The sequence below is a fragment of the Rhagoletis pomonella genome, unplaced genomic scaffold, assembly GCF_013731165.1.
Source record: "Rhagoletis pomonella isolate Grant_MI unplaced genomic scaffold, Rhpom_1.0 Rhpom_scaffold_00005, whole genome shotgun sequence".
NCBI lineage: Eukaryota > Metazoa > Arthropoda > Insecta > Diptera > Tephritidae > Rhagoletis > Rhagoletis pomonella.
Window position 1 is genome coordinate 38,486,201 of NW_023458559.1, and position 25,543 is coordinate 38,511,743.

Genomic DNA, 25,543 nt, shown 5'->3' on the forward strand with positions numbered 1-25,543 from the left:
CGTCCACCCTAGCACTGAATTCGCCTAACACGATTTTGATATCGTGACAGCGTTCGTAGGTGCGCTCCAAACGATCATAGAAAAGATCCTTCCCTACTGTTAGGCTTGTTGCGGGTTGTGGTAAGATGAACTACCTACAATGCTCGGCGGCGGAGTCTATTTACCACCACAAATCCTGAACCCAATTTTCGCTGCATTACATGGCAGTTGTTGTATATCTTGTAAGAGACCAAGTGTTCAGCAAGTTCTAGCAAACAAATCGTCTTCTGTTTAGGCATTCTTATAGCTCATGTAAGTTTCATGATCATGATCACCTTAACTTCATTATCTCTCTTGAATATGATCATCTGCTCGATTATCAATGCGTTTATTTTCATTCCAAACATCATTATTATGTTTATTTTATTTGCCAAACTGAATAACAATTCCTTAGAATGTTAAAATTAAGGCGTAGCAACAAAATCTGATGATGAAGTTTACTAAGCAAATGAAAAACAACAAGAGCAAAAAGCAATACGACAAAATGTGTGTATCTATCATGAAAACAAAACCTAGCATATGTAAACATTTTAAAGTAATCAGCCGGTATTGATTTTGTACTCACTTTTGAGTACAAATTATATGAGCATGCATGTGTATATTAGTATATACCCTGCAAAAATGCGACTAATCCGGGATGAAAGTGCTGAGATGATTCCACCTCATCATCCTCTTGTCATCTTATACAAAAGGAATGAGGTAAGACTCGCAACCTTACCGTGTGAATCAGTGGCGGATCCAGCGGAGGGCTTTTGGGGGTTAAACTACGTGTCAGTCAGTGGCGGAACCACGGGGGGTGTTTTAATACATAGACGCCATATTATACATACATATGCGTCATTATAAAATACCCGCCGTGGGTCCGCCACTGACTGACACGTAGTTTAACCCCAAACACCCCCCACTGGATCCGCCACTGGTGTGAATACTAGTCGCACAATGACCTACCGCCACCAAGAGCGAGATATGAAACTTTACAAGCATAAAATCCTGATTATGGCAACTTAAATTAACTTAACCGAACTTAGAAATTAGAGAATCAAAATGAAACAAGATTTCGACGTGGCATTAAGCTACGTTAGGTTTCGGCTGTTCAATTATAAGCAACACCCATTTAACCAAATTTTTAAGAGAGAACCGTAAGTTAAGTTATGTTACCATAATCAGACCGTAAGAAACTTCTGGTTCTAGTTCTGGTCCAGCGCTCGCTGAGCTTAAATGAGTTTCAAATGTCCATGAGTGAACCGCAGGAGGAAAGAGGTGATTCCAACTGCTCCATACCCGGTGATAACGCTTCAAGGGTGCCTTTCCGCAATGTCATTGTGGCTCGGTACCTACACTAGCTTGATTAGGAAGTACTTCGGCGCTGTTGATAGAGGGGTCAGGCATTCCTTAGCAGTTTGCATTTTGAATTCATATTTACCAACCATACAAAACAGAGCACCATTGCTTAGCTCCAAATTAACCGATTTCTCTGTAAGCTTACGCTATCTACTTCCACAAAGCCTGGGCTTTAACCTTTTATATTTACCAAAGGTGAGAAGGTACAACGTTTTATCAGTACAAATGCCTAAATCCAGTTTGTAAACAGTTTTTTTATGACTGAATCTGTTTGTGGTTGAGTACACTGCGAAAGAAAAAAAGTTGGTTTCAGTCGATCTGAAACAATCCCGCACTGGCGAGGACTCGTCGACGTTCGTTCCTCAATTCTTCTTTTGAGTGTCTGCCTTAATGATTTTGTGCGCTTCACCAGATCAAGGAATTGGTTTTATTTCTAAGGTAAATATAGGAATGCAATGAGATTTACGCGACCATAATCAGCTCATGGTGGCCTAGGTGGATAGTTAGATGGATATAAATAGAGTTGTGCCCTCGGCTCATTACAATACTGCGTCTAGCCCTAAAGGCTCTATAAATTTAAGAATATTATGATATAAACCGGGTGTAGGGAGTGTATGTGCTCTTGCCTTGACCATAGATGTCCTACATACCTCGCCCTTCTTCGTGAGCCGGCGTCTCTGATCTCTAGCTTATGTAATTCCCTCTTTGTACCCCCCTTGTAAGCTCTTAGCTTGGCGAATCTCCATGCTGTTACACCAATGTAGTGCCCTCAATTTGTATTCCCCTTTCTGAGAAGGCTGGGCTCAGGTCTTATCGGGATCAAAGAAGCAGCCATTCTGGCTAACTGATCGACTTCCCAATTCCTTTGATTCCCATGAGCCCTAGTACCTATATAAGTTAGATAGCATTGTTCTCAGCCAGGAAATTAAGGTTCTCTATACACTCTAAGAACAATGAGAAGTTGGCTTTGAAGAATGAGAGAGTCATAAGTTTCGCCTGACTATCACTTAATAACTATCAGGATTCCCTCACTTCGGTAATTCCTACCAGAGGTTGCACACAGACTAATGGCGTAAATTTCCGCTTGGAAGATGCTTGGGAAGGTTCCCAAGGGTACTGAAAGCGTCAGTCTAGGGCCATATATGTCTGCTCCAATGTCGTAATGGGGCTTTACAGCCGTCTGAAGACCACACTAGTCTGCTTGCCTGGACGTGTCTCTCCATAATAGAGGTACTCAAGGTCAAAAACCAAACCTTCTTTCGACAACTGATACTAGGAAAAGAACTAGCGGGAGCTGGGACCCTAGATTGTCCTTGTTGCTAGAGGATAAAACCTTACCTTTACCAAAGTCTTCTCTCGCGAAAAATTAGCTCCAGCGCTGCTGTTGGACATTTGCACATAGCAAGCAATTTTGGTGATGGATCACCTTACCAGAGTAAGCCTGTATGACAAAGCCCAGTAACCCATAGGTTACTATTGGTCGTACTATCATAGTGTACATTAATCTTAGGATCCTTGGTGTGCATCCCCAGTATTTATTCTGAATTTTTGGCTAAACGTTGGAATAATTTCCTCTATGCATATTTTGATTAATGTACCAGTGAAAAAAGCCACAGACATAGTATGTACTAATGTATGTGTAACATAAAACTCATAATTTATAAGCCATAATAAATTAATTTTGCTGTTTTACTGTATCTCTCTGTGGTTTATCAATATTCGTCGTAATAAATTCAGAAATTAAAATTTTTAATTCAAGATTTTTGCAAAGAAAACGTACGTAGTATACTAACTGAATCGGAAATTATTGCGGATGTTTATTTATTATTCTAAAGAAAATTACTTAAAATGTTATGAATTAGGTTCAATGAAATCAATATGCAAACAATATTTCAATAAAATTACGCATACGCGTAAAAGGCAACGGAAAATGAGTATATGTATATCATTTTGACGTCTGCCAAAAAGGCGCAGTCAATCTTGGGTTTTATACTAGAAACAACACGTCAATGAACTAGATTTCTGTTCTATTGTTTTAAGAAACAAATATGTAAATGAAAAATTAAATTCTGATTAAATTCAATGGCACACGTCTGTTTTGAAATACATTAAAATTGTAATGGCAATGATTTTTATTTTCACTTAGGCACATACATAAGACTTGTGTACATACATACATATATTTTGTCCCATATGGAAATTATTTTCACTTTGAAAAAGTTCATTTGTCTTATTTGCAATGTTGCCACCTAATTGATTTTTTTGCTAGTCGCGAAAATTTGCTACTATTTAAATGAGATTAAAACCTAGTAAGATTAGATTAGAATGGATTTAGAGGAGGAGGAGAAGGAGTTCGTAGGTTCTCCTTTTTGATACACCCAAAATGTAGGACTTAGCCTGTCTGTTACCTTCCGTTTTTGTCCAGTAATGCTGCACTTCGTTCTTCAACCAGATATAGTCGTTTTGCCTTAGCAGGCCAATAAAGGGTCCTGCGACTATGATTCTCTATACAGCCCCTCTTTTGGCGAAAAAATCCGCCACTTCAACGCCCGGTACATACATATATGACGTATACACGGTTCCTGGAGGCAATAAGTATTAAAAGCTGAAGGCAATCTCACACCAGCTTTGGGCTGGCCTCGTGCGCTTTAAGAGCAAGGAGCGCCGCTCTGCTGCCCAAGTGTATGGGTTTGTTGGTTGTCCCACCTTCTGCGTACTGCCTCAGACATAGTTGAATGGCGTGCAACTCGGCCTGAAAGACAGAGTTACCTTGCCCTGTGCTGGTGAAATTGAGCTTTCTGGGTTGTAAGCCATAAACTTCTGCTCCGACGCTGTGCTCAGTCTTGGAGCTGGCATTATACGAGAAGTGGCTTTAAATTTTTTATTTATTTATTACATACTGTACATACTTGCATAAATATATTTTAAAGATCATATTATCTGAAGCGAATTTTCAGTATTTTCTGGTGATATATCTTTAGATGAATAAAAAGAATAGAGAATTCACTAATAATAAAGTTTTATATATTTAATATATTTTTTATGAAAAAAAAATTATGAAACAAAAACAATATTTAGTTTCACTCATTAGTTACAAAATGAATGAAAAACTTGCTCACGTGAACCACAGCTGCGCAATTTTTCCAACACTCGCCAACGCGCAATAGCATTCTCAAAAAATCTGTTTGCGGATTTCGCATGAAAATATCTTGTATGAAAAATTACTTCTGTCAAGTGGGTGGATGGATGCGTATACGAGTAATTTTAAATAAAATATTTATTTATACAAACTTGCTACTTCTGTTTGTCCAAATGTTTTTTCTAGGCAAGTGAAATATGCATTTTTAGGTCATTATAATTTTGGTTTGACATATTCTCTAGCTGCTGATTTGCAAAATTTTGCAATATTCAAATAAAATTTACTTACTTTGTGGGAAAATATACATACATACATATATGTATTTATACACAAAACCATTTTCTATTTATTAGTTCATTTATTTAATATTTTATTTTATTCTTGCGAAAGCAGGCGCTAATTTCTCATTTGAAAAGTTTTTTTCCTTATTTTTTATTTTTACATATATATTTTTTTTATTTATTAATTTTTATGCGCGCCATATAGCCGCATATTTATTATCGTCTCGTTTGCATGGGGCGAAATTCACATCATATCAACGACAAGATCACCAACAGATCACCACAGACCAGTGATCAAACAGTACGAGGGTAGAAATTTGGCAACTTGCCAGCTGCTGACGAAAATTTTAATGATGATGTTGATAAAAGTAAAAATTAAAAAACAAAAAACAATGAAGGATGAAAGAAAATCTGTCTCATTTTGACAATGTTTTTAGTATCTATACATATGTATGTACATACATAAGTACATCTGAATGTAGGCATGTGTTTACACGTGTATCCTCATAGATTATAGTTTGTAGTTTACCGGCCGTTGACGGATTTACAGACAAAAAGTAAAAAAAAGCTTTTCTATTTCGAAAAGTTGACAATTCGGCAGAGGTGTTTGGTATATATGTATGCAGTGATCTTATTCTAGTTGAAAGGTGACTTAAGATAAGGAATCGATCTCAGCGATCTCACTGCATCGAACTCTATTAAGAGGTCTAATTCGTGAAGATTTCTGCCTATTAGGCTCTTATAGGAATGAAGATAGATAAAGACTTAAGTTATATAGAGGGAGACCTTGGCCACTTGCAAAATAAATGCTGTATACCCAACATTGATCATCCGGCAACGCTATCCAAATATATGTGACTATTATTCACCTACAGTCCAAAGTTTTTCTTTTTGTGCATAGGAAAGCTTATAAACTAGGGTGGTTTGCTGTGGATAAACTAAAGAAAATTACAGCAATAATATATGTTTTCAGTAGACCTGTAGTTTTGATAATCATACCGCTATTCTTTACACAACCTAAGTTCTCACTATTTTCGTTGACCGGTTACGGCAAATAATAAGTAGTGAATAAAATTCGTCGAGTTACTCAGAAATACAAATCAGAGTCAGATTCTACTGAGACGGTTAGATACCTCTACTTTCAGTTTTTAAAACCAAATTAGCGGCTCATTGTCAGAATTATTGTTCTGTATCTGCTGAGCATCTTCTTTAAATAGACTTAGGTCTTAATCACAAAGAGATCCAATGGGGAAGCTAAACGTCATATATACCGAAAGAAAGATAAATAAAATACTACAATATTAAGTATGTGTTGAAGAATTCTAACTACTGCGAAGTTCTAGCAAGCCCAAATTTACCTCCTAGTTGGCTCACGCGACTACGGGACCTCAGGAGTTTTTTCCATCGCCACTCCGGTCGCAATGACTAGGTGACTAGCTTTTTAGTTTTAGACTAATCGAATGTAATTTATATGACTACTGGTTTAATTGCCGACATCTTTATCGATATTTTTTTCAAAAACGCTAGTGCTTATTTTTCAATATGTGAAAGTTATCGATATATTTATCAGTGCATTTATGGGTAAATGAATCGAATTTGCTATACAAATATACATAAATAGATATTTCTATTGATATACATGTTTATCGATATTTTATTTTATGATCGGTATTTTTCGTTTTATGATATCGACACTTTTTTCAAAATGTTATCGATATCGAGATATTTAATGACAAACATACATTTATATTTCATATTTAACTTTTTTTTACATTGGCTTAAGAATTTTCATCTCTCACAAAACATAAAAAAATTTTTCTACGAGGAAGGGAGACATAATTTTTAGGTGATTCGTAAGGCGTCGTAGGTAAATACTTGTCTTATTGTCTTATGTCGTAAAGTTTTTCACGCTTAAATAAATCTTTAGAGGACTTCAACCACAACCAACTATTTTTGAACGGAGTGGAATTTCATAATATTACTTTTATGATACTTTGCAAATCCCCTAAATATATTTTTCGCCGTTAAAAAAATTAAATTCTTTGCCTTTTTATTTTTTTTTTTTTTAGCTAATAAAATTAGAAGGATGAAATTCGAGGATGTTATCTAGTGTATATGAGTCCTTCATATGATAATAAAAAATAAATTATTGTAAAGTTTCAAGAATATTCAAGCATATAAATTTAAAAGGACATTTTAAAAGCCTAATCGTCCTTATGCACCAAAAATTTAACCGACTTTAATAACACTTCTCTTTAATTTGATACCCATACTATTTTTCTACATTGCCCCGATTTTTTTTTTTTTACAATTTTTTTAAGTATGTAATCATATTTCTCCAATATCAAAGTCCTTTAAAAAAAATCCTGGCCCATAGTTTCGCGAACATGTTGATTTATCTATGTGTAAAAATTACTGCTGCACGGTGTTATCAGTCGAATAAAGTACATAATAAATTTTTGGAACACATAAGTATGCGATATTTGCATCTCCTCAGAAGCAAATAACAACTTTGCCAGCAGCTTGTTGTTTCGTCTCACTTTATTTATTTCTTTTTATATTTTTCTGTGGTAAGGCATTTTGCAACACTAGTTCTGTTGCCAAGTGTTGCGCTAATCCTCTGTTATATTCATACAAAGTTATAAACATTTTAGAGTGTCTTTTATTCGCTTCCACATACGTATGTATGTATACATGTGTGAAAATTCGTATGCACGTACATACTTATATTACCAATTTTGTGTTGCGTTATTTCGATGTTTACTAAAAAAAAAAAATACATAAATATTTTTCGACCATCGCCCAACTTGCCATCAGACCCACAATGCAGACGTTGCGACGACACTAATTTGTCTTGGCACACTTCTTACTGTGGCAGTTCATATCCAGATATACATAAATATGTATGTATAAGTATGTATGAATATATATTTACATAAGTAAATATGCTGCTTAAAAAGTAAATATGTACATATGTATAGCATATAAATAAATAAATTTGACATTTATTATAGGCAGCAAGCAATATTAACCCATTTTCATGTCATCTTTGATAATTTTCCGCTATGGCAACGTGTTGCGTAGTGAGATACCCTGTGGGGAAAATCTCTAGTTCTGAACTGGGGCGCTTCTAGTACATTTAGACCCAGTACTGGTTCGCGATAAATCTCTTTTGCATGCAAGCAACTGGCGAATTTAACATGGCGATGTCCTAGGAAGTGTCAATTGCCTCCCGCTGCATCCCTTTTTCGATAGTTCCGAACTAGTCCTAAATTCTATAGTTCCGAACCAGTTCTAAAATCGACAGACGAAAGAAAAAGGTATTATGATTTTTCAATCTTTTCGGTTCTTCCGTGAGCCATTTTACATTATTTTCAAAGAAACATTTTTTCAAATTTGAAATTAAATTTGTTTGAATGATTGTAAGAAATGTACGTTTGGCTGTAGCTGACTTTGCAGAGGTGCTCGCTGTTATTGGTTAGATTCCAGACGGCCCCAAGATGTTAATATGTTAACACAAAGCTTTGGTTTGTATTACCAAACTACGAAATAGCATCTGCGAAGCACAGAATAGAAGCGTATTTGAACGAAAAAGCCGCCGAACACATATCTATGTAAAGTAAACAAGCACCCGCTGCATCCCTTATTCGATAGTTCCGAAATAGTTCTAAATTCGACAAATAGGATCTAGTTCGTTCTGCATCCCTGTTTCTATAGTTCCGAACCATTTCTAAATTCCTCACTTTAGATATAGATTTCTAGTGAAAAAAACTGAAAAAATTTGTTTCTTAAAAGTACCACTTTTCGCCGATTTTGGACTGGTGGGGATCTACTTCCTATCGGACTAGTTCCTTTTTGGCGATAAAGACCTAGTACGGAACTAGAAATTTGATTCACTAGTCCGCGGATTCCCTGCAGGGATATGTACAAGTGCACACATACATATGTATTTATGTGGGTGAGGATGCGGCGCAATCAGCTAGCCATCTTTGACTACATTGTACAATATTGTACACAAATTTTGGCAACTATGTAGAAGACATGACATACATGCTTTTATGTGAACGTATTTCATTATACATACATACATTTGTACATCTATTTATACATACATACATATCGTCGTTTAAAGTACAAAACCGCGTATTGTCATTCTGCGAAACCGCGTAACTGACATTTGCTGCCAAAAATTGGATTTGCTCACAAAAGCTCTTGGCTAAATCCTTATCCATTCGTCCTGAAATATTCTAGCCAGAAATGCGATTGCTTTATAAAAAAGGGAACCATTTTCAAATATGAGTATTTTTACTCTCTAGAAAATAATTTATGCAACATCACATACGCGGTTTGGTACTTTAAACGACGATATGTGTGCCGCTAATGGTTAATAAACCATATTCGTGCCAAGGCCCCATATCGTAAAATATTTGATGTGCACGAAAACGAATATAAAACAATATTAAATGAAATCGATATCGATAAATGTATCGATAACAAATGAAAAAAACAACGATATCGAATGGTATCGATGACGATAATTTTTTCGTTAATCGGTATAATATATCGATACCCAAATCGAAGATATAAAATAATTGTCCTCAATTATGATGACAAGTACGCATACACTGCGATTATTATACATATCTAGAGATTTAAGTCGATAAATATATCGATACGAAATTGGAAAAAATATCTTTTTAATCATCTTGCTAGTGTTAGAGATGCCGATATAATTATATCCATACACAAATCGGTGCACATATCGAAAACCAGGACAATACAAAATTTATGATTTTATTATTACATATTATACAAAATACATTTTTACAATGTTAAATATTGCCATTTTAAACGACAGCATTAATATCTACATAGTGATAATAACGGCACGGATAACGCAAAATATATCGATGCCGATACTAAAAGGCTTATAAATACATAGATCACAAAAATAATGAATATATCGATAACCACATCAATAAAAATATCGATAAATATGTTGGAAAGGGATCGTCAAAAAATTTCCATAAATAAATTGATCAAGAACTCGGCTTTGTTATGTGACAGGCTTAAAAATTACGTTTTCTACAAAAGTGTTAAGTCTTGCCAAAAATAGATTTTATTTGAAATTATTTTTATTTTGATTTAATATTTATTCAACTTTAGCCGCATACATATATGTACTCATTACTGCTACTGTGCTTATGTATATCATTCTTTATACCACTCTTGTTTTCGCGCAACCTTGGAAAATTTAACAAGCAGCCTTGTGAAGATTCTAATATTTCCAAGAGAAGAATATTTATTTGGTAAATAAATGTATATATATATCTGCATGTAACCACAAATTAAGTGGAGTTTACTGTACTAATTGTGGTCATTGAAAGCTAACCACAACTACCATTAACTAAGAGATGCCTTACAATGGGAATTATTGATTGCCCAAGCAATTTAAGTATTAATTGAATAAAAATAATGCAAAAGCAGTCCAAGTCTGCACAATAATGACACAAAATTTAAGAGTATAAGATTTATATTTAAAAAAACTTAACCGTATTGTAGCTGTCATGTAAAAGCTCAATGGCAATGTGGCAAAGAAAAGACTTAAACGTTTATGACGGCGAGTGTCTAGAAGATTTCAAAATTCATGCCTAACTATGCATAGTTGTCTATTTGACTGGCACTTTTCCATTACGTGCAATGGAAATATTGACAGGCATCAAGGAGAGATATGTATATTTATTGTATTTAAAAATACCTTTATATATACATATATCTAAATGCTTGTGTGTATTAGTTTTAACCTATTGCAAAAGTGAGGTAAACAAAAATAAAATGCGTGTATAGGATTGAATTGATTTTTTTTTTGTAAACAGGAACTTAAAAGACGGACAGATTATTAACGAGGGAAAGTCTGATGAGTATGTACTTACATCTTATTTGGAGACAGAAATATTGTAGTTCCAATATTTGGAAGATATTACTGGAGTTTATCTTTTATAAAATTTCCAATTCTTCGGACAACAATTTTTTTTTTTATACTTGTGTAGTCTTTAAATATTTCTCCCAATAGCTTTCAAATTACCAGCTCATCAGTGTTCACCTTATTATTTTTCGCGCTCCGTCTCGTTGACGTTGACTCTAACTGTAAACAATCTCAACAGGTGACACAAAAAAGGTCTCCTCTTTTTGCAATTTGCTACATCCTTCTCACATACAATTGGCTGGTTGCCAAATTCGAGAAGCCCGAAGAACCATATGACTAAGGGATTATTACACAGTGCTCCTGCACCTCGCAGGAGTTTCAGTAGTCATATCCTATGACCTAGAGAAGGTGGCACTTAAAGTCTACCAAGCTGCTACTAGGAGAGTTGGCCACAAAACTTCGGAACGTACTGGTTTAAAGAAGGGTCCATGATAAAGGAAATCTCGATGTTCTCACGAAACGTGGATTGGTTGCTTTGTTTACGACTCAGCTACTTTGGATCTGGCTTCTTTTCCCCATTGTAGGTAATTGCTAACCAAAGTACTGGAAAATTGTACAAACATTTTGACAAGGGTTTATTCCTAGGCCCGCACTTAACACTATAGACCAGCTAATGGACTATGTGAGGTTTCACGGATCAGCTAAGCTAACACAGCCTACCCTGGGAAAACATAACTGACTTAAGAAATTTAAGTAAGCCCTCGTATCTTGAGTTCTGAGTTACTTCTATAAACACAACCTCGAATGTTTGGTCTTCCATACACCTCCACATACTTAAGCATGTACATCTAGTATGAAAGCTTCTTCAAAGATATACTGAATATTAAAGCGTTTAAAGCAATTAATATATATCGCTGATTGATAGCAATTGACGTGCATTGAACGCCTTGTTGGCGGCTACTTAAACGATTGGCCGTCTGGGAGGCGTTTAGGCCAATTGTAGAAAGACAAGTTGTCTGTTGTGATTGTTTTTGTTTTGGTTTTTATTTGGTTAGCATCCTACGTTTACGTCAGCTGCATTCGCATTTGCTGGCAACAAACTGTAAAACGCTGCAACAACTGGTTATTTCAAAGCCTGCAGTGGCAATACATATTGACAACAAGAAATGCATAGTGGAAATGCGAAAATTTAATAAAACGTAAAATAAATAAAAAGCGGTTAAGTAAAAATGCGTCTGCTTTTGTGCCGCAAACGGCGCAATTGTTGCCGCCGGCAAATCAACTTAAGTCTGTACAAACTCGCCACAGACGCATTCATTGCTTGCGTGCTTGCCGATGCTAACTGGTCGGTCAGTGGTGAGTGTTGGCGGTATTATTGTTGTTGTTGTTTTTTTTAAGCTCAAAAAAGTGGCAACAAGTTGCGGCAACTCTTTCAGCATATTTTACATAATATTGACAACTTTCTTCGATATTGCGAGTTGGAAAAGTGCAGTAAACGAAAGGAAATAAAAGAAGCAAAAAAAAACAATAAAAAAAATTGTAAAAGTGTAATAAAAAGTAATGTTAAGGCAATGCGCTCATCTTTCTGCGAAAGAAAGTGGCAACTGAAAAAAAAATACATATGTACATATTTTGCTCGCAGCCGCATTGTTGTTTGTTGTTGCTTTCATGTTAATAGCTTCGTTAATGTTAAGTATGCACTTTCAAAAAAAGGAATTTCTCTGCGTCGAGGCTGAACTTCTGGCAGTCTGCACTTTTGAGATGAAGTCTTCTCTTCTTATATATAAAAATTAATAGCCAATATTCGAAAATGATTTAAAAATTTGTTTATGATTTGTTAGCTTAAATAACCGCATGGTTAAAAAAAAAGGGAGTGTTGCCAACTGTTTAAAATTTTTGTTTGAGTAAGTTGATAAGATATCTAAACTAAAAAAAATTAAAATATGGGTGTAGAAAGAAAGAGGTATAAGAAAGTTTACCGTCGCAAATACTTTTGAGGACGGTTGCCACCTTTTTTAAAAATTGAATTAAATCAAATTCATAAGATAACTGGAAAATTCCAGTACATAAGGATATCAAACTAAAGAGGTTAAAAAGCCACCTGTTTAAAAAAGATGAAATATATATGTGTTACAATATGGGTATCAGCCTAAAAAATTTAAGGAGAGCTTAATTTCGAAAATATTTTTAAGAGAGTTGCCACCTGTTTGGAGCATTTAATGAAATTGAATTTATAATGGAAACAAAAGTTGTTTAATAAAACTTAATTTCTAAAACGAAAAATTCAAGAGGTTTGCCTATTGTTTGAAAGCTTAAATTCAATTAAATTGATAACATAAAATAAATATTTTCCAAAAGCTAAAACTAAAAATATTAAAATTAATTAAATATTAAAATATGGATATCTTTAAAAGGAATGGAGTTCCCTGTCGAGAAAGCTTTATTACAATTTTTTTTTAACATGACGAACATTAAAAAAGTTTAAATGAAGAGTGAATTTTCAACGTACCAATTATCAAAGGAAGTGTTCAAAAGCACAATGATCCAGAAATTTTTCAAATGGGTGAAACTGACCTTATATAGTATTAAAAATTAATATTTATCAAAAGGATTAAAATTTATACTGAGGGTTTTTGGTAATAGAGTTGAAATATAAAGTCAGAAATGTTTTCGCAACGTTAAAAAATGCACCTACATTTACAAAAAATGTTTAAAAAGTGTTGCCACCCATTTAGAAACTAAGATGTTCACACCTATTCTTTGATAAGATGGAGAGTTATCAAAAATACGAAAAAATAGGGTGCCTCATCAAAAAAAGTTGCGGAATTATGAAATTTGTACTAAAACTTCTTCCAAAATAATTCGGAAAAAATTTTAAATTTACGTGAGCTGGGTGGGTTTGAAAATATCACCAAAAATCTCATTATGTTGATAAACTAAAATTTTTAAACATTTTTGGAGAAAATATTTTTAAAAATTAATGGTGGAATTTTCGAATTAGTCCAGTATACGTAAATCTAAATATTTTGCCGAAATATTTTGGCAGAGGTCTTAAAATATAATACGTTTTATAATTCCGATGGAAAAACCATACCGACTTTTTTACCCTCATATATATGAACGAGATTTTAAGAAGCTTTAGCCCGTAGATGTTTCTCGACAGCGTTGCCACCTATCTAGGAATTCAAATTATTTGAATATGGAATTTATGTAAAACATCACAATATCGGTATCTTATGTACAGGAAACGAGCAGACAAAATACAAAACAGTTTGCACAATTATTAACTAAGATTAAGGACCGTTTTCTCAAATTTACTTGAAAATACGGTCCCAAGAGTTTTTTGAATACAGCAGTGAAATGAGCGACTCTACGCCGACAAATGAGTGCAAATGTTTAACAGTGAATGTCGTGTTTTTAAATAAAAATTTTTATTGATGCTATTTCTTTCATTGCATGGTCCAGTAAGTAAGTAATTTTGGGCAGGAACAACGTCTGCCCGGGCCTCGTAGTATATATATATGTACGCCTTTTTATATATTTTCAAAAGTATTTCCGCTCACACGCTAACATTCGGGCACTTAAATCGCCCATAGCACCGCTAGAAATGCATTAAATGCCGCGGCGTTCTACTTGCAATCTGCAAGAGCCGGCAATTAAGTAAAATTCTATGAGCACAAACCCTCGATCTCATATATTTATATACACCTTTATTTGCTTGTTTCGAGTGCAATGCTTTCAATTATTGCACATAAATTATTGTAATTTTATTTCTTAAATCATTTTTTATTTTTTTATTTTTTCTATAGTAGGTATTTTAAATTTACATTGAATTCGGTCATTAAATGGCGCGACTTGTACGATCGACCTGACGCGTCGCGTTGCGTCTCATTATTCCAATTCCCATTGCATTTTATTTTTTCAATATTCAACATTCGCTTAAAGTTCATTCAGCCGCGAAATTAGTGCATATTTGCTTTTATTACCAGCTGTAAAATCATTTAATGGCAGCAATATTTTTGCAACTGGAATGGTCAATGTGCATGGAAGTTTATACCAAAGTGCAAGCAAACATACATGCATACATATGTACATATGTATGTATGCATGAAAGTGTGCATGGCAGCAATATAAACATTACTACCATAGAGACCATATGCATTGCATGAATTTATGTTTCTACATACATACATACATATGTACCTGTGCAATATAAAATAGTGCTGGTAAAGTAATAGTAAGCGAGTCAGTTTTTTTTTCTTAATAGCTGAGCGCAATGTTCGCGTTGTGATTTGCCCCATTTTAGTGGCTTTGTTATTTAGCCATATATCCGCTGTGTTGTTTACTTTACTGCATATAAAAATCCTAGAATTTCAATTCGAAATTAAATAAGCAATTTTCTTAAATTTTATTAAGCAATGGCCATGGAAAATCACGAGTTGATTTATGTCTTTATATGTACGTACATATGTATATCCATGTTACAATATTTTCAAAACCATTATTCAACTAGTGGCGTACAAGGTACGTTTGGTTTTTTTGTAACTTCAAAGTTAGTTTTTAGAATAACTGGCAACGTTAACTACTACTTTCCCAGATCTTATCATCAAGATACTAATACCATGGTGAGTTATGTTTTCATAAATTTAGGCGCTTTAAGAATCGACCCAATCGAGTCAATGGGTAAAATAGCATATCGTCGGCGATACTGCCAAACCCTTGACACTTAGATGGTCTCTTACTGGCACCGGAATGCATCTGCAAATCGTTACACCCTAATAACCGAATGACAAAACTCTCTACCTTTGACTGATGAAGATGAACTATTGCCAGAAGCGATCAGACACATATAAAAGATCAATTAAGCACCAAAGGTAATAAGTGACATAGAACGTTTTGCAGTATCACCGACGATATGCCTTTGAAGCGCCTCCACAGTTTTTTTGATACTATGCAACATTTTTGCATCACGAGATTTGTCACGCTGAAAGTTGCATTCGTTAAGCTCCATTAATTGTTGTTGGCAAGATTCCGCAGTAATAATTTCTTTAGGCTGGGGTAGTGAGAATATAAGATCGCTCTGAGCCCAACAAAAGCACAAAGCGAAATTAAAAAAAAATAATAATTTCTGAATCGATTCGAATCGAAAAAAATTATCGATGCAAAAAGAAATCCGCAAAAATAAATCGTTTTCCAATTTCGATTCATATATTTTGTCAAATAATGCCGTTTACTTAATTTTTATAAAGAAACAAAACTCAAAAATTTATATAAAGAAACAAACATATTTTCTAATTAATTTTTTAAACTTACACTGTTCATAGCGGTTTCAATATCCAGATTTATCCAAAAGCTATCCAGGTTTATCAAGATCTGTGAGATAAGGTTTTTTATCTATTAGATTAAGCGATATTTTAAAAAGTGTTTTATATATACACTAGCCCAATAAATCTCACTAGTGTTCGCCCAGCGATTGAAATTCAACCTTTTCAATTAAGTGGGCTGAGCTGAGCCCAGTTGAGTTTAGTTGAGTTAATTGAAGTGAATTGAGATGAAATGAGTTGAACAACATAACAGAATATAACATAAGATAACATAACACAACATAGCACCACATAACACAGCACAACACAACATAACCAAACATAACATACCATAGTATAACCTAACATGACTTAACATGATATAACATAACTTAACATAATATTTCATGACATAACATAACAGGACATAACGTAACTTGACATATGATGACATAACACAATATAACATAACGTAACATAACATAACACAACACAACATAATACACCATAACATAACATAACATGGCATAACATAACATATTATTACATAACAAATCATAATATAACATAACATAACATAACGTAACATTACATTACATAACGTAACATAATATTACATGGAAAAACATGGCACAACATAATCTAACATTACATTGACATTTATACAATTTTTACGTAAAAATCAAAACCCAACAGAATTCTACATGTGAGTGCTATGCATTAGGTAACCGCTTGCACGAAAAGCCCATTTAAGAGCTTCCTTATGTGACAACTCTCATGCAACATTAAGTATGCATAACTGAGCTATAAATCTATTCTTGTTCATATATAAATCTTGTTCCTAAACTGCTGCTAAGCACGTTTCTTTAATTCATTATCATTATTAAAGCATACATTTCCGCCGCAACCATGTACATGTGTGGCATTAGTATTGGTGTCACATTTGAATTGATTTTTTCGCTTTATGTTAAATTAATTTCAAATTTGAAAAATGTTCTGCACATTAGCTTCAAAATACCTTTCTAATGATGTATATATGTTTGTGCCTTAGAAGTAAAGTTTGGCCGTAAAAGGGGTGTAAAGAAATCATGTTTGCCTATTTATATAAAAGAAGTACGCAGATTTTCGCGATACGGGCGTATTTATTTATTTTTAACCGCAGATCAACATTTTACGAATGTAATCGGAACAAAAAAAATCGAATCGAAAGGGCTGAGTTATTCGATCTTCGACTTAATCGATTTAAAAACGGCATCTCTAATGCATAAGCATAGTTTTTTTGTTGTGATTGTTCGCGTTGGCCGTTTAAGTTGATGCAAGTCTTTTCTTATCTCACGACTTTCTGCCTCCTCGTGATGTTTCGATGCAAAAAAATCCTCCAAAATCAGGCTTCGTTGCAGTTGTTCGCACTTTTAAGAACGGCGAGCTTCTCTTAAGTGTGACGTGAATCTTAATCGAAAAACGCACCCCTTTGCGTCCTTTGTCTTGTTCGTCTTGTTTGGCGCTCTATTGCAGAATTTAGTTGAATATCGCCCTATCTCAGCAAATGGTTCAAAAACTCCCTATCGCAGCTGCCGATTTATCGAATTTTCATTGAGATAGGGCGTTGTTGAATGAACCCTTTGCTGAGATAGAGCGGTTTTCAACACCACATTCTGAGATAGGGTCCTGTCCCACCAAATTCTGAAATAGAGCGTGCTTGAAAAATTTGCTAAGATAGGGCGTTTTCGAACCGATTGCCGAGATAGGTCGGTCTTCCACTGAGCTCAAAACGTTTGCGGCCCTTATTGCTTTAGTCTTGTACACCTATTAGTTTGACCTATAGGGCGCTTCGGGCCACTTCCATTCCATTACGCCACCTTGAGAATAAAAAGTCATTTCGGCCCAAAGAGGATCAAGTGCGTTGAAGGAAACTTCTTGGACTCATTTGACTACAAATCTAGCTACCCGTGGGTACTCTGACAGAATACAGCCACTCGAGATCAGATGAGGTTAAATTAAAATTCTCGTCTGAACTTTACAGCCGCACCTACTGTTATGGACAGCTGCTTAAATGTAGAGGTGCTAAATCAAACTCGCTGCAACTACATAACTTAAACTAACTTAACCCAACAGCTTTTGAAAACTCTAAATTAATCACTTAAAATAATATTTCAATAGTTAAAGAAAACAAGACGAACTCACGCAGTGAAATGCAATTAGAAGATTAATATTAAATCAAACACTTGAATTTTTTCAATTCAATAAAATTAAATTGCGTAACGAAAGTCATATTCATATGTACATATGTAAATACCAAACCACACAAGTACTGCATGTCTATGGAAAAAATTGCTGAATTTTCAAAAATTATGTCACAAAAGATCGTACCGTTTCTGGCTTTTAGGAAAGTCGGCCCCAAAAGCTTGGGAGTTTATCAGAGGTGTCAGACTAATTAATTTAATGTTGTTTGTAAGTATTTAGTTCAAGGTTAAGGTTAAGAAAACCTATTAAAAAAAAAGTAATTGAGAGAAAATAGTGCACAATGTGGGTATGAGTGTTAGTATGTTTCGTATGTCCAGCGGATGCTGAGGCCAACGTCAACAAGTTTGAATGATGCAAATTTGAATGTAATTTAGTTTTCACTTAACATGCATTGCATATTACGAAAAGACGTACGAATGCGCTAAACCTTTAACCGCAAAACGTGTTCAAAAGCAAAATAGAAAATTTCACAAAACGCTCCATACTACACAACACCGAACACCTTCTACAGCTTCTTGAGAGACTTTTGTTGCTATAGTAGCAATGATGCAAAAGCCATCTATAGAAAACATACATAAAATCACACGGACGTACACTTGTATGTATATATGTGTATTAGGGTGGTCAAAAAAAAAAGTAAAGTCGGAATTTTAATGATCTCATCACCTAAGATTTTTCTATATCGAAAATAGTACACCCCTGTTTTTTTTTATGTTGAAATCAAAAAATTTTTAGAGGTCGCTCAAAGCGCTCAATGTTTTCCATGTATGTTATATGGGGAAAATAATTTTTCATGGAATTGGTATAGGATTCTTGAAAATCAATATTTTTCGATCAGAAAACTCGGTTTACCTTCAGGAGTTTTCCAATAATAATACCCAAGTGTTTCTTTTGCCATTTTTTATTGCTATTTTTTATGGGTCTCCCAAAAATGCCAACAAATGCAATGTATATTTTTTGGTATAGAATAATCCTAGGCGATCAGAACATTAAATTTCCGACCTTTTATTTTTATTTTTTATTGGACCACCCTAATGTCTATGTATGCATGTACCATGAAAACCGTAATAAAACACCGCGTCATCACCAGTGACTGACATGCTGCCGCTGATCGAGTGAGCGATCACTCGTAGCAAGTAGTGTGTCGAAAGAAAATCGAAAAAAAAACCTCATACAAGCGTTGGTAAAAATCATGCTTTGCTTTGCTTTTCAACACGCTTTTTACCAACGCCCGCTACCTGCTACACCTACCATTTTCCAACCATTTACGTGCGGCAGTTCAGATTTCGTGACGTTCGTATTTAGTCTACATTTGCTTTGAGTGCAGAAGTGTGGCGTTTTATGAGCAATTAAATATCAAATTTCAAGTCGGGGGAAATGCAAAAGAAAAGAAAATTAATTAAAGTCGGCAATGAAATGGTTTCACACGCTATGAGCAAGAAAAAAGTGGTAAAACAAAAAAATTAATATACTTCTGGTCTTTGATGGAAATGAAAATAAACAAAGTTGCCATTGCTGAGGAAAATCATTGAATTCAATATATTTTAATTCCCAATAAGAAATTTCGGCTACATTCAGAGTCATTTTTGAGCTGGACGGTGGTAAAAATAACTCTGAAAATTGCTAAATATTTATTCAATAAAGAAAAAAAATCTTAGATATATTCTAAATAGTTATATTCATAAATCTTTGCCCTCCTCATTTCTTTACAGGTACGGGCACTTTTGGCCGCGTTTGTTTATGCCGCGATCGCGTGTCAGAGAAGTACTGTGCCATGAAATTATTGGCTATGACCGATGTGATACGCTTAAAGCAAACCGAGCATGTAAAGAATGAGCGAAATATTTTACGTGAAATTCGACATCCATTTGTGATCAGTTTGTAAGTATATAGAATGCAAATATTAATATTATTAGCAATGTAAGATATTTTAGGGGCTTGATGAAATGTCTTGTAGACGTCTATGTATCGGTAATTTTGACTTGGCGGAACAAACAATTATTCATTAAAAATATCTTTGAGTGTTTATTAGACCAAAACGTTTCATTTATTTATGCCACTTATTACATTCTCATTTAATTGTAGGCGCATATTAAATTCTAAATTTCTTGGTTGCAATAACTACAATAGAACGAAACTCTTTGAAGTTTTGGAAAAAGTACTCCTTATTCAATTCTGGCTAAGATAGTTGCTAGTCTTTTTTTTTTACTTTCTTCTTCTTTTAAGTGAAGTCCCATTAAAGCGTTTTCTGCCTGTTTGTGCCGATGATGTCAGAAGGGTAGGCTATATAAAGCACTCGAAGATACATATCGGCTGGAGTGTGTACATAGGTGCATAGTCTAGATTTGATAGGTGCATATTCTAGATAGATAGCCAATCCTACTTGACTAGTGCGATAGGAGTTGGACCAGCGTAGATTTTTATGGTACTAACACTTTGCGGTGTAATTTTTGGAGATCTGCCAAGTAGTTTTAATTATAATTTGACCTGAATTAGAAACACTTAAGTTTCCCCACGTGTCACAGCAATTGGACAGAAACAGTTTCGATCGAATTAATAAATAGCTTGGATGGCTTTTATGCGTAATTGTGCCGGAACTATTCAGCTGACATGAGAAGAACACATTCGGACAGGTGTGCATATTTGTCTGTTGCATATTGCTGTTAATTTCGTTCCACAGTAGGCTATGCAATTTCCTACAGATTCGCTGATGGACCCCTACTTACCAAGCGACAAGCTTCCGAAAATTTTTCCAAAGTGCTGACGGCAAGTGGTTGTGGGATCAGGTTTCTGCTGCGCAGCTGTGCTACTGAATACGAATGGGAGTGAGACCTAGTATTTTTTGTTGGTTGGGTCCACCTCTACTTTTCCAACGTCCAGCTGCTCAATAAGTTCGCCTTGGAAATAGATATTTTGAGATTTTGGCGAGTTAAAAATTAGTGTAGGTTTTCGAGGGTGGTGAAAGCTATTGGAATCAGTAGTAGATCACAAACTAAGTAACAAAAAAGTTTATATTTAGCTTTATAAGGAAGCGATGATGCAAATCTGGATCGTATTCCTCAAACTAATTCACTGGCTATGTCAGCCGCTGTGGTGTAGTGGTAAGCAGTGCGCGCTTTCACTCATCAGCACCTGGGTTCAAACCCTGGTCAAAGCAACATCGCAAAAAATATAGAAAAAGGTTTTTTCTTAACAGCGGTCGTCCCTCGGCAGGCAATGGCAAACCTCCGAGTGTATTTCTGCCATGAAAAACAGTTTCTCATAAAAAATACAATCGCCGTTCGGAGTCGGCGTAAAACTGTAGGTCCCTCCGCTTTGCGTGACAAATCAAGGCGCACACCACAAATCGGAGGATAAGCTTGGCCAAACACTAACATATGTGTAAGCGCCAATCTATTATATTATTATTAATTCACCGGCTATACACCGTTTTTGGTAGGCTTTTTGTTTAAGCGACTTAGTAGCCTACCTGAATAAGAAATTAATCCCTCTTGCTCTGAGCAAGTCACTTTGCATACAAGTATAAGAGGCTCTACATAATATATACATAATACCCATTGAAGTAGTCAGAGTTCTGCTCGAAATCTTCTCAATAGAGCGTTTTCGGGCTAAGGGAGCTACCCAGCAGCAACGGAAACAGGAACCCTCAAAAATCTAAAGCGAATTCGTCAAAGAACGTAGCGTTCGCCGAGTAAGTGGTTTATGGATTTTACCTACACCATAGTCATTCAAAAAACAAAAATATGTTTCTTTTTATACCCCAGCGCACTTGTACACAAGGGTATTATAACTTTGTTCACATAACGGTTGTTTGTAATAAGCAAAACGAATCGAGATAGATATAGACAAATGTATACATAAATAATCAGAATGAAAAGAGAAATCTATTAAGCGGTGACTGTTTGTCCGTCCGTCCGTCCGTCTGTGCACACGATGAGACAAAAAAATTTAAAGGGGGTTGCTATAGATATGTCCAATATGTATGTACATATATACATCTTCATTTGAAACATGCATAAGTGCTTTATGTCAAAAAAGGTTTTCACCATGAAAGGTGGCAAGGAAGCTTTTTTCCTACTGTCAAATATCTTAGCCAAAATTAGGGACGTCAGTGGCTAGAAAACATCGATGTGTTTCTTTGATTTAATGCATCGAAATGTACAACGATATATTTCGATATATCGAATGGCATACATCGATGCATCGATTTGCATAGGGTTTCTCAGAAAATATTTCACAACAAAAGTTGTTATTAGCACAATTGTAAAAAATTTGAATTAAATTACTGCAGCTGAGCTAATTATGTTTCTACCTGACCAATTTGAAGCCGTTAAAATTTTTTAAAGCCATTTCTCTTGTTTGCACGATTGACAATGAGAAACTACGGTTCAATGTACCAGCGATGTCAGTTTTTCAAGTGGAAAAATTTCGATAAACCGAAACAAAACATCGATATTTTCGATGCATCGAGGCTTTTCGACATCCCTACCCATAATTACGCTGCTAGTCCAACTGAAAATTGAATTTGTCGATCCGAAATCTGGCTTTCCGAGAGCTCTTTACCACAAAGGATACGCTCCGATTTTTGAAAGACCAGTCGCTTGATTGGCTATTAGGGCATGGTGCGCAAAACTCTCAACCTCTTTAAGAAAGATAAAGTTATAAAAAAGTGTAAAACTCTAAAGAAAATTTTTGATTAAAATACAAACATTAGTTGTTGCCAGAAATAACAAATTTTACTCTCTATAGCTTCTGATGGCTTATACAGTTTTTATGAATACATAATTAGATAAATTCTTTAGCATCTGCGGACCGATGTAAAGGTCGAAAATTATCGTCGAACGAAGTTCAGAGCATCGGTAACAGAAAAGGGGTTTTACTATAAAAATTTCTCTATTTTTTGATTCGAAATTTTTGCCCATTGTGTAATTTATTTTTCACCTTCTTTATCTCTCTTCCAGAGAATGGTCCACAAAGGATGACTGTTGTTTGTACATGATCTTCGAGTATGTTTGTGGTGGTGAATTGTTTACATATTTGCGAAATGCGGGACGTTTCAATAGTCAAACTTGTAAGTAAACCATGTAAATATAATCATCCCAGGCATATTGTGGTTAGCTATGCAAAAATTTAATATACATATGTATAAATAATACACATGCACTCGAATATGCAATTTAAGGAATTTTTATAACACCCAAGCTACATGTAAACAAATCCTAAATTGCATATTACAAAAGCATCTCGAACAATAAAAATATTACAGCTATTAATTAATTATTTTATTATTAGCCAACTTCTACGCTGCTGAAATCGTCTCTGCCTTAGAATATTTGCATTCACTGCAAATTGTCTATCGCGATCTGAAACCAGAGAATTTGCTGATAAATCGTGATGGCCATTTGAAGATCACAGATTTTGGCTTTGCGAAGAAATTGCGCGATCGCACTTGGACGCTATGTGGCACACCCGAATATTTGGCACCCGAAATCATACAATCGAAGGGTCATAACAGGGCGGTGGATTGGTGGGCGTTAGGTAGGTGGACCGATTGTATCCATTAAGTGGCTTGTTGTAAACGTAAAATGAATGGGCAAACAACTGAAATGAATGCGGTGTGGCATGGAAATTTCTCGTGCGTGCTGTTATTTGTGATGTTGTTTTTATTGCGGCACAAATATTTACATTTGTTGTTTGCTTATTTAAAACATACAAAATAGACAATTTGTTAGAGAAAAATAAAATTTTTTTTTTGTGTTTTTTGTCTCGGTACAGGTGTACTCATTTACGAGATGCTCGTTGGCTATCCGCCTTTTTACGATGAGAATCCATTCGGAATTTATGAGAAAATTTTAAGTGGAAAAATTGAATGGCCGCGTCATATGGATCCGATTGCGAAAGACTTAGTTAAGAAATTGCTGACAAATGATCGCACCAAACGCTTGGGCAACATGAAGGTGAGTGTGAGTGAAATCAGAATATTCTATAAAAATAATAGAATGTTTATGTTTCTTGCATGCAAATAAACTTAGGTTATGTTTGAGAATATATGCACATATTTTATATATAGTATGTATGTAGCTTATTATTAGGGTTTTTTCAAAGGAATTTTTTTTTTGGAAATTTATATAATAGCGTTGGTTTAATATTGTACATTGTATGTACATATGCATATTGGTTTCAGATACTCGGTTTTTGATGTGTTATCAGTAGGGCGAACTTGTCAGCGGTTACGAATCAGAATTTGATAACGAATTTCTTTGAAAAATTTTTACCTATTTTGGGATCGATAACGTAAACGATAGAAAACTCCACATATTTTTGGGAAAAATTATCGATCGAAAAATTTATTGGTAATAAAATTGATAAATATTTCTTGGAAATTACGTTGATCAACATCGAGCTCAAAACGATATTTCCGGGATATTCGGCAACGATAACATACACGAAAGAAAAATCGATTGAATTATAGAAAAAATAATCGATAATAAAATCGAAAAATTTATTGGTAATAAAATAAATAAATATTCCAATCGTAATTACGTTGATCAACATCGAGTCCAAAAACGGCATCCGAGTACAAATGTGCTGATTTGCAATCTACACATTATCCTTTTAAAAGCCTTGTTTTCTCGGAACACTAATATCCCTAAATTAGTCTACGTAAGAGTAATTTTTTCCTTCAATAACATTTTGACGTAGCACTTGCCTCCTGGCTGACTTCTGCCAATTAAACAGAAATTTTGTTTTTGAATAAATTTTAAAATATACTTGAGGAAACGGCCCTAGAAGATCGTACCTCTATTAGTTCTTATTTGTTTCCCTCTTTTATTTATTTTTTTAAGTGCATGTCTATTCCTATTCGATATTATAGTAACATTTATTTGGGCGTCTTTTGTTCTATTATAAATCTAGATACGAACATGTGCACTATGTACATAACGATATTATTGAAAAGACGATTTGATTTTTCTCGGCAAACTGACGTGTAATTTAAATTTGACAGACATTTGATGAACAGTTGAATGAATTCTTCTGCGCCGCGTAGCTAAACGCATTGAATACAAATAAATAGTCCTTATGTACATATATATATATGTATGTATATGTGTGAATCGACAAGTTATGCATAATAATAAAAACATAGTAATCCGTTCTTCAAGGTTGTGATGAAATTTAGTTTTTTTTTTACCCGCCTGAAGTCTTACCTGCTAATTCAAAGTCTAGTTTATGGTTGAAGCTTTGGATTATACGATTTATATCAAAAAAA

At 34.6% G+C, this 25,543-nt stretch overlaps 1 protein-coding gene across 1 annotated transcript in view; it reads left to right on the forward strand.

Annotated features, from left to right (window-relative positions):
* LOC118738905 (cAMP-dependent protein kinase catalytic subunit 3-like) overlaps positions 1–24,230 on the forward strand; it is a gene marked incomplete at its 3' end in the record, with an annotated part of 51,907 nt that extends 27,677 nt beyond the window's left edge. The window contains 4 exon segments of the mRNA XM_036469951.1: positions 19,986–20,154; positions 23,235–23,344; positions 23,566–23,811; positions 24,049–24,230. Coding sequence (XP_036325844.1) covers positions 19,986–20,154; positions 23,235–23,344; positions 23,566–23,811; positions 24,049–24,230 — 707 coding nt within the window.
* Between the last annotated feature and the right edge of the window lie 1,313 nt (positions 24,231–25,543).